The 17,642-nt window shown below is 47.7% G+C and overlaps 2 protein-coding genes across 17 annotated transcripts in view; one reads left to right on the forward strand and one right to left on the reverse strand.

Annotated features, from left to right (window-relative positions):
- The window catches only part of KIAA0586 (KIAA0586 ortholog), a 74,922-nt gene extending 74,279 nt beyond the window's left edge, over nt 1-643 (reverse strand). For 8 of the 9 annotated variants that reach the window (XM_064659511.1, XM_064659508.1, XM_064659507.1 and 5 more), the window contains exon 1: nt 265-643. In XM_064659511.1, the coding sequence (XP_064515581.1) occupies nt 265-514 (250 nt within the window). In that variant the 5' untranslated portion in view covers nt 515-643. The remainder of the gene's footprint in view (nt 1-264) is intronic. The other variant, XM_064659513.1, reaches the window with a different exon arrangement.
- Nucleotides 644-748: 105 nt separating this feature from the next.
- Nucleotides 749-12,346, forward strand: TIMM9 (translocase of inner mitochondrial membrane 9). Of its 8 annotated transcripts, none has more exons than XM_064659528.1 (5): nt 812-892; nt 1,926-1,975; nt 5,807-5,870; nt 6,205-6,300; nt 11,443-12,346. In XM_064659528.1, the coding sequence occupies exons 3-5, from the start codon at nt 5,832-5,834 to the stop codon at nt 11,635-11,637; spliced, it is 330 nt and encodes a 109-aa protein (XP_064515598.1). In that variant the 5' UTR covers nt 812-892; nt 1,926-1,975; nt 5,807-5,831; the 3' UTR covers nt 11,638-12,346. The 8 variants fall into 8 exon arrangements, with proteins under 8 accessions (XP_064515592.1, XP_064515600.1, XP_064515597.1 ...); XM_064659523.1 differs by having other exon boundaries at nt 813-892; nt 5,802-5,870; XM_064659525.1 differs by lacking the exon at nt 812-892 and adding an exon at nt 912-1,052 and having other exon boundaries at nt 1,933-1,975; nt 5,802-5,870.
- The last annotated feature ends 5,296 nt before the right edge of the window (nt 12,347-17,642 follow it).

The following is a 17,642-nucleotide window of genomic DNA, read 5'->3' on the forward strand; positions in this document are numbered from 1 at the left end:
CAGGGATAGGCCATCCAGAACTTCTCTGGACAACCTGTGCCAGTGTTTTACCACCCTGCACAACTCGGCTTCTACGTGCAAAACAGTCTGGGAAAACAAGGAGTGCCGACATTTCCGGGAAGAGAATACAAAAATGCCTTAATCATGTAAGTCCTATATGGCTGCAAACACTTCTCAGGGGTTGCAGCACCAGCCTGAGCTGCCCCTGACTGTATCTTATGGTAAATGAAGGTAAATGATGGTCAGTGATGGTAAGTGACGCACCTGGAGCGGCGCTGCGGGGGGTGCGGGGGGTCCCTGCCCTGCCCGGGGCCGGGGGGACTCCGTGTGCGGCCGAACCCGCCCCGGGGACCGGGCACGGACAGAGCCCCTCACGGAGCTTCTGCACCGCCAGCCTCACCGCCCTCCCGGGGGGCTTCTCCCCGCGGGGCCCCGTGGAGCGGATCAGCACATCGCCCGCCGTGAGGCTGACCGGGGAATCCCGGCTGGAGCTGGAGCCGCTCTGCGCTTCCATGGAAGTGGGTGGGTGGGTGGTGGCGGGGGGGGAATCTCACACAGTGGCGGCCTGAGGGCTCCGGGGCGCGGCTCCCTCGCAGGTCGCGGGCGCGGCCGCCGTGCCTGGCGGGCAGAGAGCCCCGTTCCAGCCCCGCTCCCGCCGCTCCGCCTCAGCCGCCCCCGCCGGCGGCGCGCGCTGCCATGGCCACCGGCGTTCCTTCCCCTAAGAGCGTCCGGCGGGAAACGCGGCGCCCGGCGGGAGAAGGGGGAGCGGGGGATCGGCCGATTCGTCGGTTCTTGTGGCGAATCTGCGGGGCCCGTGCGGGGCCGCGGCCCTTCGCGTGCGCCCCTCCCCGCCCCGCGGCCAATCTGCGGGGCCGCGGCGCGCGTGGGGCCGGTGAGTGCGCGGGGGGGACGGGACGGGACGGACCGGGAGCGTTCATGAGGGACCGGGAGAACCCCGGAGGGACAGGGAGTGTTCCTCAGGGACAGGGAGGTGTCCTGAGGGCCCGGGAGAGTTCCTGAGGGCCCGGGAGTGCCCGTGAGGGCCTGTGAGTGTTTCTGAGGGTCCAAAAGGGCTCCTGAGGGACAGGGAGCGCCCTTGAGGGGCCAGGAGTGCTCCTGAGGTGCCGGGAGAGCCCGTAAGGGACCCAGAGTGTTCCTGTGCGGCCGGGAGGGCTCCTGAAGGGCCGGGAGCATTCCCGAGGGACCAGGAGAGCCCGTGAGGGATGGGGAGAGCTCGGGAGGGCTCCTGAAGGCCCGGGAGAGCCCGTGAGGGAGCGAGGGTGTTCCTCAGGGACGGGGAAGGCTTCTGAGGGACAGAGAGTGCCCGTGAGGGTCCGAGAGTGTTCCTGAGGGACCGGGAGGGCTCCTGAAGGCTCGGAAGGGTTCCTGAGGAACAGGAGCGCCCTTGAGGGACCGGGAGGTTTCCTGAGGGACCGGGAGGGCTCCCGAGGGCCCGGGTGTGTTCCCGAGGGCCGCGGAGCGCTGGTGAGAGGCCGGGAGCGCTCCCTGAAGGACCGGAGCGCTCCCTGAGGGGCCGGAAAGGGAAAGGCCGTCCCTGCCCGGGGGTTTTCCCGGCGGGGAGAAGGGCGCTCCGTGCCCGGGGTTGTGCCGGGGTTTGGCTGAGCAGGGGGAACCCAAGGTGCCCTTGGAAGGGGGAGCTGGAGGATGGAGTGAAAGGAAAAAAAAAAATAATCGATGCGAAGTTTTTTTATCTCCAGCTTTTGGTTTTGTAGGGTCAGAAGTGTCAGCCAGGTCTGATCTAACTTAAATAGGAGACACTTATGGGAAAGGGTGTGTTTCCTTCCAGGACAGGCCCTTGCACGTGTTCGGTGTGTTCAGAGAGGCTCTCGGGGCTCTGTTTTAGCACTGACTGTGGTAACTCACCTTTGGTGTCAGATTTCTACAATTCATCTCTTTTCCTTCAGGGTCCAGCCCAAATCCAAGAGACTGTGGGTTAGAGTAACCTGTGCTCCAGGTACAGCTGCTTATCCAGCCTCCTTCTGACCAGCCCCTTTCTCACCTCACCATGTGATTCTTGATTCTTTAAAGGCCCTTGGCCTCTTAAAATCAATTACTTTGAGTTTTTTAAAATCTAATATCAATCAGATTTTAGCCTGATGATCCCCAGCAATAAAGAGAACTTTATAGGCTCTGGGGGCTTTATCTTGATATAGTTCTTTGCATCTGTATTTTTATTCTTTATCTTGACACAAGACTTTGACTCAATGTTTTTATTCCTCTTTATTTTGACACATTTCTTTGACTTGATGTTTTTGTTCTTCCTTGTCCTTCTCAGAAACACTCACGTGGTGTTCACTGTGTACAACTGGAAGCAAAGGCTTAAAAAGATATTTATCTTTATCTTGATAAAGCTTTATCTTGATAAAGTAGGTGTTTACCTACATGTAATTCAGATGTTAATCAGGATAACAAGCATGATGGATTTATGGTGTCTCTCCACCACCTCTATCCCCAGGAAAATGCAGCTCCTCACAAAAAGGTGGAAAAATTCCACCCCAAACACAGGGCATGTTTGGCTTCCATGGGGCAGGATTCTCCTGACTCCAGGTTAGGTCATGGACAGGAATGGTGGTTACTTGGGTGGGAAAAGAAACTTCCTCCAAGCGCCTCCCCTGTAATAACTCCAGGCTGGTGATGGAGGGAGGCTTTTTGGTCACCCAGCAGTACAGTAATCACAATTAAAAGTTGTGTTCCAATTACTAGCACTTAGGAGTTAAGATCATAATCCCCCTGCCTCCAGAGGTTTGGAGGCACAGCTGGGGAAGCTGCATTCCCACAGATCAGAAGTTTTAGAAGAGTTCTGACACCTGTAGTTCTGGCTCCTGTTCCTCCTGCCGTGCTCAGGATCCTTCACCTAATCACTGGTTTTAGTTACAAACCAGCTTTTCCTTAAGAAGTGGACTGTGTTTATGTTTCCATGGCAATGGGAGTGGCAGCCACAGCAGAGGCAACTATTAGAAGCATTTTCCAGATTCTAAAGCTGAGCTGGGAGCTGGGGTGGATCTTGCACAGAGAACAGGTTTGAACGGGCTAAAGGCTGTATTTGTGGAAAAAGGATGGAAAACCCATAATGCCTAAGAGAAACCAAAACCTCAGGTTATCCTTAACTGTTTATTTTACTCAGAGGGACTTGTCTTAATGTCTCTTCAGAACATCAAAACATATCTGGAATGGCTCCAGGGCCTTTCCAGAAGGGAGGTTTCTCGGGCTTGCTCCTCTCCTGGTGACCCAGCACACCTGGACCACGTGGCCCTTGCAGCAGAGGTTTATCCAGAGATCTGCTTCCTTCCGTGTGACTTGTTTAAAAGTGCAGTCCCGAATTTCCACATCACATTTAGCCCAGAGGAAAGTCATCCAGGCTCTCTAGGATTAAAGCTGAGCACTCTGGAGTGGTGTGAGCAGCTCTGTAGGGAGCTCTGAGGGGGGTTAGTGGAGATGCCAAGCCCTGGAATGGGCTCTGTCATCCCTGGTTTTTAAGCATTTTTTCAGAGGTTGGAAGGGAAAGGGAGAAACAGCAGGAAAGCTTGAAATGATACATTTACCAGACATTAGAGCAAACCAGATATGCACATTCCTGAGAATGCCCAGGTAGCACATTTTTAGGTGTTCAGGCCTGTGATTTACAGCTAAAGGTGCAGCAGAGCTGTGGGATTTCACTGCTGGGCTGTGGAACGTGTGAAACACCTGCACTAGAACAAGGGCTGCAGACACTGACAATCAGATGGTGCCTTTGTTCTGATGTGAATCAGAGTCTTTCTCAGGTGTCAGAGCTCTGTGAAGCTGCAGTTTCAATCTGCAGTTTTGAATCTTGCCAAACTAGTCCAGAAAAACAGACCAGGTTTGCTATAAACAGAAATTACAAAGCAACACTGAGTGTGAGAAAATGGCACTGACTGTTGAAGCTTTGAGCTTCCTGTCCTTGGCAGAGGCAAAAGTCTTTCCTGTGGTTTCTGTCTCTTTAATTATCTACCTACACTGACCTGAGAGAATTGTCACTGTCCTTATTTTCTCACAGGCTGAGAAATGAGAGTGGAGTTGCCATCCCTTTTCACCAGTTGTTGTCCCCCATAACGGTCATGCCCTAAAACAAGTTAGAGGTTTATGATGGAGAAGGAAGACTGGAGAGGGACTATGGACAAGGGCCTGGAGTGACAGGACAAGAGGGAATGACTTCACACTGACAGGGGGCAGGGATTGGATACTAGAAAGAAATTCTTGGCTGTGAGGGTGGTGAGGCCCTGGCACAGGTTACCTAGAGAGGCTGCTCCATTCATGGAAGTGTTCAAGGCCAGGTTGGATGGGGCTTGGAGCAACCTGGGCTAGTGGAAGGTGTCCCTGCCCATGGCAGGGGGCTGGAACTGAATGATGTTTAAGGTCCCTTCCAACCCAAAGCAGTCTGTGATTCAGTGACAACCTGAATAACATCTTGTTTCTTCTTAACCACCGTATTCTGTAGATTCTCCTTCAGAATAACCTGTGTGCCCATGAGGAATTCTTGGTTGTGGGGATGTCCATCTTAAATCCAAGAATCATAGGTGCACTTGACCTCCAGTCCCTGAATTGGCTCCCTGTGCAGGGACACAGGGTCTTGTTAAGAGGCAGATGTCATAATCCCTGTGCTGCTGGGAAGGGCTGTAGGGAGAGTTCATCCTTGTGAGAGCTCCCTGGTGCTATTTTTAGTTGCTTAGTTTTCTTTCTGTTGTAGAAATAATTGTTACTGTCTCTTTGTTCTTGTTCAGGCAGCTTGTGTACCCCTTCCCTTCCCCCTGCTGAGAGACTGGAATAGTTAAAGCTTTCTAAAACATGAATGTCTTGCCCAAAATTTGGCAAAGCATAACAGAAGATTAATTGTGAGGAGCCTTTGCTAAAGGGCTAAGTGAAGTTTTTTTCCACAAAGTGATTACACTTCAGTGCTCATTTTTCTTCCACAAATTGATATGAATTAGACTGAAGGAGCTTCTTCTCATCAACATGTGATATTAGTTTGCACTGTCATCTGTGATAGGCCTTAGATAATATGGAAATGAAGGGAAAAGGAAGACTAGGTTTCAGTATTCCTCCAGGAAACGTGCAGGGATGCTTTCAAGCCTTAACTTGTTTAGAGTGCTGGATTAGGACTGTGAGTCTTCCTTGAGGATGCTTGCTTAAATTCTTGGATCCATGTTTCTTTGTTTCTTTTCCTTTAAGGCCATTCTCATTCTTCTGTGTTTTCTCACATTTCATTCACTCCAGTCAAGGACCAGAACATTTGCTGTTGTTTTAAGTGCTTGGTGCAGCTACACAGAAACCAGGCCCTGCTGCTCTGAGTCAGCCTGGCTTGTGCTGCATTTATTCAGAGGGGCTGCCAGTTTATATTTGCTTTTCTTCCTTACTTTCCACAGATGGCATCTAAAGTCACTGAAACTCTTAAGGCCAGAAAATGTTATGGCTTTGCTTCTCCCCCAGCTCCTGCCCTAGTTTTACTTTGTGAGTTTGACAGCACTTAAAAAACATAAATAAGGTATTTTATAAGTTACTTCAGCTGTTTGAAATGCCTTAAAGTGTTTCAAGGACAGCAATTAACAGGTGGACCTGGGAAGGTTTTGTACCTGGAATTATCGTGGATGTTCTTTTCACTGAATACATTTCAAACAGGTAACTCCCCTTTGAGTGAATGGCTGGGAAGTTTGCCAGCAAAGTCCCATTTAAACACACTTCAAGGATGTATAAAATTCCATTCTGATGTAAATGTTGCAGTTCACATTTATGCTTTTTGTGTGAAACTTGTCTTTTATCTTCAGAACAGGTGACTGAGCCATAGGTGGTGGAATATGGCTGGACAAATATCGGAGTCTGACCAGATCAAGCAGGTGAGATGTTGCATTTGTAAGTGGTGGCTTTGAAGACCTTTTACTACTTTGTCACATTGAGTGACAGGTGTAGGGCATGGGGAGGAAATGTAAGTTATTGTCTGGGTTAAGACTAGTTCTGTAGCAACCAAGATTTAAACATTTGACTGTTGACAAGCACAGTTTAGTCTCTGATTCAAGTAGGGGCAGCATTTCATGCTGAAACCTTCTGACCAAATTTTTGTAGTGACTTATCCTTTGGTATCAGTGTCACCAGCTGGGCCAGGCAGGTGTGTGTAAGAAAAATTAACACAGAATTTGTTTTTAATACTCATTGTCCAGTTTTTATTTACAGTTCAAGGAATTTCTTGGCACATACAATAAACTTACAGAAAACTGCTTCCTGGATTGCATAAAGGATTTCACCAGCAGAGATGTGAAACCAGAAGAGGTAGGTAATTGCTTCTGATGACCCTTTCATAGAATTGCTGTTTAACATTCCAATTTCAGAAGCAACTTGGAGAGTTTTGATCTTTCCAGTGGCTAAAAACCCAGGCAGGAGGTTCTGCAGGGGAGAATGGGGGCCTGGCATGTTGCTTCCAAGTGAGTGCCCCATCCCTGGAAGTGTCCAAGGCCAGGTTGGCCAGGGCTTGGAGCAACCTGGGCTAGTGGAAGGTGCCTCTGCCCATGGCAGGGGGTGGAACGAGCTGGTCTTTAAGGTCCCTTTCCACCCAACCCATTCCAGCAGTAGGTTGTTGGTACCACACACACAGCAAACCTGCCCATCTCTGTTGAGTACTGGCTGCTCATTGCAGTTTGTCATTCCCTGAGCTGTCAGTGGAGGTTCTTGTGCCCCACCTTCTGAGGGATGGTGACTCCATGGACATGGAAGTTGCCTGCCTCCAACACATCTCAATCTTTGAACAATCCTTGTTTACTTACCCACATTCCTGCATTGCAGTGTGTCCTGGGAACACGGGTCTGCACAGCTCTGGCTGTTAAATCCACTGCTCTGCACTGCAGGGAGCTCCATCACAGTCACCTGCAGAAAACATTAAGCTCTCGATGAGATTAGTTGCATGTTTTTGCTTCTGCTCCTGTTGAGAGGCTGTTTCAGAGTTAATAATTTTGTTGGTTAAAAGTCTAATAACCTTTGTTTGACTCCACTGGAAGGGAAAAAAACCCTGAAGTTATAAACCAACCTTTGTTTTTAAGCATTTTCTGCCTCCTTGGAGTTCAACTCCTCAGTGCAGGCAGAAATTGTCTCCTTTCAGCTCTGGTTCTGCTGCTCTGGACAAAGCTCTCTTACTTCCAAAGACAGATTTCTTCTTTCCCTGATCTTCTCTGCATCTGCTTTAGTGGAATTCTATTACAGGTCATAATTATTCTGAATTAAACATTATTTAGGTCCAAAACATATTCTTAGGTACTCTGAGCAACCTGGTCTAGTGGAAGGTGTCCCTGCCCATGGCAGGGGGTTGGAATGAGATGAGCTTTAAGGTCCCTTCCAACCCAAACCACCTGGTGATTCTGATCTGCCTTTTTTTGCTTCTGTGAGTTGCAGAGGGTCCATGTCTGGTAGTACAGGAGCCATCTGTTAACAGGGGAACTAGGAAGAAACTTTCTTGTGGGAAGTTTTGTCCATAATTAGCCATGATGGGATTTCTTGCAGAGCACGTGTCTCTGGCCCCTGCTGGGAACAGGACACTGGTCTAGATGGACCACTGCTCTGATCTGCTGTGGAAATTCCCATGTTCCTCTTTAAAGTCGTAGTTTTTTATTAAATACTTGAGATTAATACCTCCAGGCATCTCCTTTGGGATCCTGTACTTGAATAAACAGCTCCTGACCTCTTTCCCTGCAGCAAGTCTCCACTGCAAGTCTAGACTTCCCAGGCATGGTGTCACAAATACCACTCCCTCTGGGAGCACAGGCTTGGGGTAGTTCCAGAACGTGTTTTTTCCTTGTGAGACTTCACTCCTGCTCAGCAGGTTTTGCTGCAGCTGATGCCAGGCCAAGGTGTAGCTGTGTGGGGTTTGGTCTTGTTCATTTTCATCCCTTCTGCTTTTCACATCTCTTTGTACTGAGCAGAACCAAAGCAGTTTTCTGGTTTTCTAAGTCATCAAGGAAAGTGTTTGGCTTTCCTTTCTGTCCTCCTGCAGTGACAGCAAGGTTTTGAACCCTGGCACAGAATTGGTAGAACTGGTGGTCAGAAAGAATCTCACAACTCTTTATCTACACTTAAAGAAAGGAAAAAAAAAAACCACTTTAAATTTTAAACATTCTATGGATGGAGTAGTCCTGGTATTTACTTCCCTGTCCAGCAGACTGATGTCCTCTGGTTGTTTTGCTGAAGGGTAACCAAGCAGGTACCAGAAAATTATAGAGCTAAGTGGGAACAAGGTTAAAAAAAGGTTAAGCTGAGCTTGCAGAGACTGGACCATAAAACAGTATGTGTTTGTAAACAGAATTAAAACAAAATATATTAATTTAAAAGATTTATGATTTATTGCAAAATACACAGTTTAATTTCACGAGAGGAGCCCAAAGATGAAATGGTAATATATCCTAGATCCTAAATGTTTTCCATGGAGGCTTTCATATGAGAATGAATACTAAAAGGTGTTTCAGGCATCCCTCAAAAACTAAACCTCACAATTAAACTTCCCATTTTCTACTGCCCTCATCTTGAGGTTTAACAGTATGAGATGTGCTCACCTCACTATTTGTATGTGATGATACTTTGGGTCCTGGCTGGGGAAGTGTTTTAAGTATTGTTTAAAGCCTTCTGTCTCCCTCTTCCTCCAGATGACCTGCTCAGACAACTGCCTGCAGAAGTATTTAAAGATGACACAGAGGATCTCCATGAGATTCCAGGAGTACCACATCCAGCAGAACGAGGCTCTGGCAGCCAAGGCAGGACTGCTCAGCCAACCTCGTTAGAGGAGAGCCCTGTGCTCAGACTTACCAAGCTGTGCCAGAACACAGTTGGGAATTCCTGCTGTTGGGATGTGTGTCCAGCAGCTTGGAACAGAGTTCCAGGTACTGCTCAGACAGTGGGATCCATGAAGGGTTAAACAGGAAGTCAGTCATGGTGGCCTGGCCATGGAGTCTGTCTCCGAGGTCCTTTTCACTCCACAGTGATGTGGATACAACCCTTCCCAGGGCCCACAGACTGGTGTGTTTGAATTCCAAGGGTGGTGGGAGGGTTAAACTGCCTTTTGCTGGGACTGGTTGAGATGAATCAATGGAATATGGGAAATACATTTTTTTATTTAATTCAAATAAAATCAGTGGGAGCTGGACACAGGTTTGTATGTTCTTTCCAAAGATCCATTTTTGGGACACTGGGAGCAGTTGTGTTTGCTGGGGGCTCTTTGCTCAGCTCCTACAGAGTCATGTTCCTTTAGTGCTGCTTCCAGGTGCTGACAGATCCCAGAGTGGGCTCAGGCAGGGCTGCTCTGCCAGCTTTCCCCCAGGGTATCTTTGCCTCCTGCTTCACCCTGTCATTCCCAGGGACACAGGGTGCCATTAACATCACTGGTGCCCCAGGCAATGCCTGTGCACTCCTTGTTTCCCTCAGGGAACCCCACAGGGTCCTCCAAACCCAGTCCTGGCCTGAGGCACTCCAAGCACTGAGCCTGCTGGCAGCTTTCCCGCTGCTGGATGAGTCCAGGGAAGTTTGGGTTAGGAGACACCCCAGTCCTTTGAAAGGACCCTGATAGCTGCAATCCCTCCCTCAGGCCATTGGTGCAGGGGAAGGGTGGTGAACAGGACATTGAGCTTCAGTTCTAACTCACAAAACACAGGGACAGAGGGAACTGAACATCAGGAGCACCAGTTCTGAGATTCCAGGTGATGAAGACTGAACCGAAGCTGTTCCACATCACCTGCCTGGTTCTGTTTGTAGAGAGGCAACACAAGGAACAGAAGTGGCAGGAACTGTCCACAGGCTTTTGTGTTGTTCCCTTCTCCAGCTTATTTCCAGCAGCAGTTTGAATGAATACTTTCCTCCCTGTTTATTCCTTCTCAAACTCTCAGCTGTCCAGGCTGTGGATTACAGGCCCCTGATGGCAGCACAGTGCACCTGCCCCTTCCACCAGACACTGGTGTTTAAAACTGCCCCAGCTCTCCATGGAATTCTGTTCCTGTGCCTTCCAAAGGTGGAAGAAACCAGTATGATCCCACAGTCTCATACACCTGTGCTTTGTCCTCGCTGTAGCACAGCTTTTCCTTGTTACCTTGGAGATGGCCAAGAGCTCACTCTGAAACAGTGAAGCCTAAAAACCAGCCCAAATAAGGCAGCAAGTCTCCAATATCCTGGATTTTAATGGAATAACGGGCTAACAATGTCCAGATTGTTTGCTGCAATCAGGCCACAAATGTTATGGCCATTAGAATCAACACATCCATAGTAAAGGGTGAAGGCTTTCCTTAAAGCTGGCATTTGTTAAACATTTGAAAGTAATCCATGATGGAGAATTTCCATTTGATCTTTATGTGCAAAAAGGTGCTCAGAAAAGTGACTAAAGAGGTTAAGTGATGGAATTGGAGGATTTTCACATCTCCTGGGCAAAGTGCCTTCAGGCTGAATTTAAGGGGGGTTAAAAAAAAATTATGGTTTTCCCTCATTTCAGTATTTGGGGGTAGGAAAATAGTTAAATATTTATTAATACAGCTTTCCTGTACAAAAGGTTAAGCAAGTGTTAAAGGGACTGAGTTCATAAATTACTCACTTTCAGGTCTGCATAACTAGTTTTGTCCAAGCTCTGTTTCACTCCAAAAGTGTTGTAATCTTTCAAATCCAAGTGACTGTTTGAATACAGATGATACAAACACATTTCAGCTTGGAAACAAAGTGCATCCATGTAACTAAAGCATCCATGTGGTGCAGGAAGCAACAGGGAAAACATCCTTAACAGGTTAACTTGCTTTGCTGAGGTTTAACTTCCCTTTGCTTCCATGACAAGTTGGCACATCCTGATGGCCACCTCAAACTGTGTCATTGGAAAAGATCTCCTAGTACCCATGTTTTCTCTCCCAGTGGTACATTCCAACCTCCATGACATTGCTTAATCTGGAACAGTCTCCATCCCTCTCCACTGACTGGTTTGGGTTGGAAGGGACCTTAAAGCTCATCTCATTCCAAGCCCCTGCCATGGGCAGGGACACCTTCCACTAGACTGGGTTGCTTCAAGCCCCATCCAACCCGGCCTGGAAAAATTCCAGGGATGCTCTTCTGAAATAGCCTCAAGTTTACATGGCATAATGAAGTACACAGCCAAAATCAGAATAAAAATGGGATTATGGCTTAGTGCCTGGATCCTGAGGGGAAGGCAGCAGCACTTCAGCTGAGGTGTGTGGGGAGGAGGTGAATCAGCACTCCTGAGGTGCAGGAATGGAACCAATTCTGAAGGAAGGAGGAGCAAAGGGTGAGAAACAGTGTTGCTGAGGAAGGAATACTGAGAAAGCTGTGGAAAAAGTGAGCCAGAGGGGAGGTGGGAGGGGAGGGAACCGGAGGGCAGCCTGCCAAAAACTGGCTGGATGAAACTGAGCTGGTAAACAGACACTCACTGGGAGCTGCTCACTGCAGCAGAGACAGAACACGGATCCTTCCTTCCCAAAGGAGTGTCTGCACCCAGAGGCTGGAAACACAGGCAATTCCTGTCAGCCCACAGGGAGCAGAACCATTCCAGCAGGAAGGGGCAAACCAGAGCCTTGTTCCAGAGTGCCCCGGACATCAGCAGTGCCGCCAGAGCCATCGGATCAATCAGCTGGAAGATTATAATAGAGGCTCCTTGGATTCTGTCCAGGATAAAAGCAAAGCCCGAATTTATGTCATCCCCTGCTGAGAGGCTGCAAGGGCTCAGCTCTGTTGGGAGGCAGGAAAAGGAGCTGCTGCAGCCCCCTGTGAGGGAGTGGGGGTGAAACACCAGCCTGGCTGTGCTTCAGTGCAGGGAGGCAAATCCCCTGCTCTTGGACATACCTGGCTCTGAGAACTGGAGCTCAAGGACAGCTCTTTTTTCAGCATTTCTCTTAGCTGGGTTAGGAAGTCAGCACATGGAATTTGAGGAATCTCGTTAACTCTTGGGAATCCATTAAGCTCAGCTCCCAAATTCCTTGAATGAGCGTGGCCCACACTCTAAAACCTGTAAAAGCAATTAGAGCTTGTGACACTTAAACCTGAGCCTGCACCCTGAGTTTCCAGCAGAGAGCATGGAAAGAGTTCTACAAAGTTACAATTCTGCTTTATCTTAGAATGTTTTAAAAGTTGTGTTTTACCTTAACTCCATACTCCTTATTGTTTTGGTGTCAGGCTCCATCTGTGAACACTCAGGGAGCATTCAACATTCAACCTTTAGTAGTTGAGGCTGTAAAATGATGGTCACATCTTTTCCCAGGATTTTTCACCCACGGAAACAGATGTAACTGAAAGACATACAGAAAGAGCCTAAATTGGTCTTAAAATAAATGTCTACACTTACACAGTGCTTGAACAGCCCGTGGTTGGTTACAGTTTTTTATCCTGTAACTCCTTTCCCTCTAATCCAAGGGAAGGTGAGAGGGCTGCAGGGGGAACTGGGCTCACTGTACATATCCAAGGAAGTGCACCTGACATATCACCAGTTGTTTGTGTAACACAACAGAGAGCTTATCTGAATTTCAAATAATTAAAGCAGGAATCCAGTTGGGGCTATTTCTGTGTTTTACAGATCCTGCCCTTGCTGGGAGATAGAACTGGATCCTCTTTCCCTCTCCTTCCACCCAGGCCCACGGGACATTCCTGTGTGTGCTGCTGCCCCAGGGATCTGCCAGGAACTCTGAGGTGTGGCTGAGGGAAACGGGTTTCAAGGCTTCGCAGCCAGGGACGGTCTAACCCCCCTAATCAGTAGGAAAGGGGTGCTGGCCACCTCTCCTGCTCTTTTTTCTGCTTGGATCCCTGGGAGAAAGTGCCTCTGTGTCCCACAGAATACTTGGATTCCCTGGGGACGGTGGCAGGGCCTGAGGAGAAGAGCTGTGGGACCTCGGTGCTATCCCCTCCTCCCTTGGGACCTGGTGGCTCTTCTGGCCCCTTTGTGGGAATCCCCATCCACTGATCACCCTGTGGATTGTCCCTTCCCCTCTGGGGTCCAGCACAATGGGGATGGGAACGGTGGGTTCTTCACAATAAGTCAGGGAGAACGGACATGTACAACAGCATTTTTACAGCAACAACTGGAATCAGATCACAGGAAATACATTATTGACTACCTTTTCAAATTAAACTGTTGTTATATTTCTGTCCAGACTGCACCAGGGTGGCCAAAAGGCACGGGGAGGTGGCTGGGTCACACCACAAGGCACCTGGGGCACCAGGGGCAGGATCACCCTGCACTGTTCTGAGACACAGAGACTCCTGGGGCACAAGCAAAGCTCAAAGCCTGCAGTGACCTGCCAAAATGCACACAGGGGCTGCCTGAGCCTATGGAAAGGCAACAGGGAGTCCTGGGGCATCCCAAAAGGCTGCTGCTCAGCAGGGTGTTCCTTGGATGCTGCCTTGGCAGAAAAGCGATGGGACATTGCAGAGAGGTGGGTGATGGGGACCGGGCAGGTGGGATGTGCCGGAGCCAGGACCAGCCAAGGCCTTGGATCAGGAACACGGAGGACAAGGACCGACAGCCCATGTGGAGAGGAAAGCTGGGCAGGCACCAAGGGGCCTCTGTCCCTTCCCCAGCCCAGGAGGCTGAGATGGGCTTGGCCACTGGGGAGGAAACAAGGATAGACTGAGCCCCAGGGGAACAGAGCCTGCCTGAGGTCTGATTCCTGGGCTAGTGACGGTGTCCCTGCCCATGGCAGGGGGTTGGAACTACGTCATCCTTAAAGGTCCCTTCCAATCCAAACCATCCTGTGATTCCCCAGAGGAAAGAGAAGAAAATATGGGTTGATTTAGAAGAGGAGACAACACATTTCACTGCTTGCCCACACATCCCTGGGGAAGGCAGGACGTTGCAGGGGACATGTCCCTGTGTGCTGGGACATTCCAGCAACAAAGGCTTTATGTGAAACCAGCTCCAGGCTACGTGTAACACCAAATGATTGTTCAAAGACACAGAGATGTGTTACCCTGCCCAGGGATGCTGCAAAGTGTCTCTGAACCAAAGAGAAATCACACTCATGGTAACTGTTCAGAGTTCTCCAAAGAAAAACCAGGAAACAACGAGAGCTGCAGCAGCAGCAGCCAAGCCTCAGCCACAAAAATCAGCCCCCTCCTGCACTGCCTGTGAATAACATTCCTATAATTATTCCCACAGGATTAAGTGGGGCTGCTCTCACAGTCTTGAGTTAAACACACTCAAATACCTGCACAGACCAACATAAAATATTGCTCCTTATTAGTTCCACTGCCAAAGTACTTCCCTGTCAGAGAGGGGCTCTCCTGCCCAGCTCAGCCACTGCTCCTGAGCTTCTGCCCCTCCCTCCACGCCACTGGGATGGTCCTTTGCAGGGTGGGAAACAGAGCATGAGCAGAAGGAATCAAGGGTGTTTTTTTTTTTTATTCATCTTCTATTTTCCCCCCTTTTTAAATAGCTTTGCACTTTCCCCATGCACAAGGGAAGTCATTTTCAGGAAATAAAGGAGCATCAAGAGAGATGGTTTCGAGCTGCACATACACATAAACAAGTGCCTCGTTAAAAAAGAAAGAAAAAAACCACTCTTGTGCAAAATAACAAAGTGTTCCACACAAATTCCACATCTTACCCCTCCTTATGAAACTGGCATAGCTGGCAGGAGCTTGGCAAATTAGGTCAAGCTGTACCCAGATGAGGGATTAGAGGAGGAGTTTAGAAATAGCTGAAGACACTGCCTGGGATGGGAACGTGGTCAGGGTTCCTCTGAGGAGCAGAGACAGACATCCCCAAAAACACAGCACTGTCCCTCACCAACAGGCTCTGAGGGAGAGTTAAGCAGGGGAGTGATAAACCTGCAGGTTTTCACAGTGTAACAGAGCTCTGGGGCAGAGCTTTGCTGGGAACACTGAAACAGAGCCAGTGAGGCTGCAAAGCTGCTGTGGTTGCTGCACTGAGGGAGCTGTGCTGGGAGTTAAGGCCAAGTGTCAAAGACGCTTTTTCATGTTTGTGAATTATTGGTACAGGAGAAGCAACAGCACAGGGGTTTTAACTGGGGTGAACAGCAGGGAGCTGCAGCAGCACCAACCAGCACAGTCCTGCTCTGAAACAAAGCAGAGCTCCTCTGGAACGGGAAGGAGCAGGAATAGCAACATAAATAGCAAAGATAATTCAAAAAAAGACACCAGAAAAGCCCTGTTCTTAGCAAGGTCTGCTTTCACAACTAACTCTGCCTTATCTTTTCAGTTTTCCTTCAATGACCACACAGTGTTTGTCACTGGGCTGTGGCTGATCACAAAACCCACCACTCCAGGCACTAAAAACCAGCACATCTTCAGACCAGTAACACTGTAACACAAAAAACTGAACTTCCATATTCCTCCAAAGCAATGGATGGGACTAATAAATCCTTGTGGAATTTGGGGAACTCACAGATTTCCAAAACCCCATTAAATCCCAGATACTTAATGGTAACTAATAAAGGTGAATAATTTTAAACTCTCACAGAGACCATTTAAAAAACCCATCCTATTTGGTGTTTGGTAATACGGGAGAATGACAGGTTTTCTCAAAATTTGAGAGCAATAGCTTAATAGTGAGAGCTAGTTATATAAAATGTCTTTCCTAAACCCTGGAATTACAGTGAATCAGTCTCTGGCAACATCCTCTTTGGTTCCACTGCTTTATGATGTTCCTCACATCTCCAGAGGTGGCCTTTATCCTGCAAATAATAAAATCCCAAGTACAGAGAAGTAAAAATAACTGAAATTTTAGTGCATAATTTCTGTAAAGGCAAGGGCACAGAACAGCTCAATAAACTTTTATTAACAGATTCATCTTTTGTCTCTGCTGCTAAATCTGGCTCTCAGCTCATGTCAGATTTGTTTCAAGCCATCAAACCAAACCTGCTCTTTTCTTAAAAAGAAGACAACAGCACTTCTCAGACTCACTGCTGTAAAAGAATTCCAGTAGGTGCTGCCCAGAAAATCCATTTGGCTGCTTCAGCCATCCAAGAATATTTTTAATGGGGAAAAGAAGAACATGTTATAAGAACATTCATTTTTTCTAATGTGAAATTCCACCTGGCTGACAAACCTGTCTGGAGAGAGGATTTCTCAGCAGTGGATGGTCTGACTGAGGCACAAGAGTTGACAATCCTAAGATTCATATTCTCTTTCCAGATCTACATCAAAGCCTTCCTGAGTAATTCTGGCAGCCTTTACTACAAGGCCCCCTCTACATAAAGCAATATGTAGCTATTTTTAAATTTTCTGTCTATTCTGATACTGCACCTTTAAAAAAAAAATTATAGACTCAAGTGTGCACATTACCACAAAAAGTGATTTAATCACCTTTCCTGCTGCTGTCCTTCAAATTAAAGATTTTCTGCTCCCATGAAGGTCAGACACATTTTACTTCGTGAAGACACAGATTCTTTGCCCTTGTTATGCTTTCCTTTCACTGATAATTACTACTGGAAATCTGCTTCACCTCTGTTGAAATAATGGCTTGTTATTATTGTTCTGACATCTGTGCTTCTCCTGCCTCAGCTGTTCAGGCAGATTAAGCAAGAGAAAGTTTCTCAGACACACGAAATCTGATGGAGGAGCCAAAACCAAGCAGAGATTTAACTGGGTGTTGCTAAACATTAGAGGAAAACAGAAACTCACCAGTACAAGGTGCAGCTGACACACTTTATGGAAAGAAAGTAAAAACCAAAACAAGCAGGAAAATGAATCTTTTCTTACCTTATACCCTTGCCTGCAAAGTTTCTTCCAGCTTTCAGATATATGCTCATATGAAAGTAAGAACTCTGCCAGAAATCTGACAGCTCTTTGTATCAGTTGCAGGAGGTGAGGGAAGAGTCCAATTTTCTGACAGCCCTGTTCTTTTTAACAATTTTTAACAGTATTTGAGACCATAATTTTGTTCTCACCTCCTAAGCAAGCTTGAAATAAAACAAGTATCGTTTTGAGGAAAAACTGTAGGAGATCAGGAGGCAGGAGAACAGCACTGACACTGCCAAGAGGATGCCTGATTTTTGCTTGCTCTTGCAAACATGACATCTAAACTCTTCTTTTAAAAAATCCCAATTCTGTATAATCATAATGCTGTGTCTTCAACAACACAAGCTTTCATCCAAGGCAATGGAAGATGCTTTGGGATTTATTTTGTCAACAAAGCATCAATAAAGGGATTATAGTAAAGTTATAGATCATAGATCTTATTAGGGTTTCTTCTTGATTTCATCTTTAATCCAGGATAACCCAATGATACCCAGTTAATCTTCTCTTCCCGGTGGTTTTTTAAACATCACAGGAAACTACTGCAAACATCTACTGACTAAACTGGTTAAATGATATGCTCCTTCCCAGAAGGATAAAATCTGGGGGAGTCCACCTTTTTGCCAGTCCACCTTTTTCTGCAGGTTTTGTGTCCTGCCAGAACAATGATGTGAGTTGTTTTTGGGGGTGTGGGTGTTTCCATGAGACCAGTGCGAGGTGAGCAGGTGGGAAGAGCAGGAAGGAAGCAAATTCTCTACATCAGGGAGCAATCACCCCTCGGAATGGTTTCCATGTCTTATGGAATCATACCTTCAGTTCTCCATGCAGTGTTTGAAACACTCCTAAGAGACAGGGAGCAGCAGTCAGCTGGGAACACACACTGGGACGGGCTCAGCTCCTCC

The sequence above is a fragment of the Pseudopipra pipra genome, chromosome 6, assembly GCF_036250125.1.
Source record: "Pseudopipra pipra isolate bDixPip1 chromosome 6, bDixPip1.hap1, whole genome shotgun sequence".
NCBI classification, from domain to species: Eukaryota; Metazoa; Chordata; class Aves; order Passeriformes; family Pipridae; genus Pseudopipra; species Pseudopipra pipra.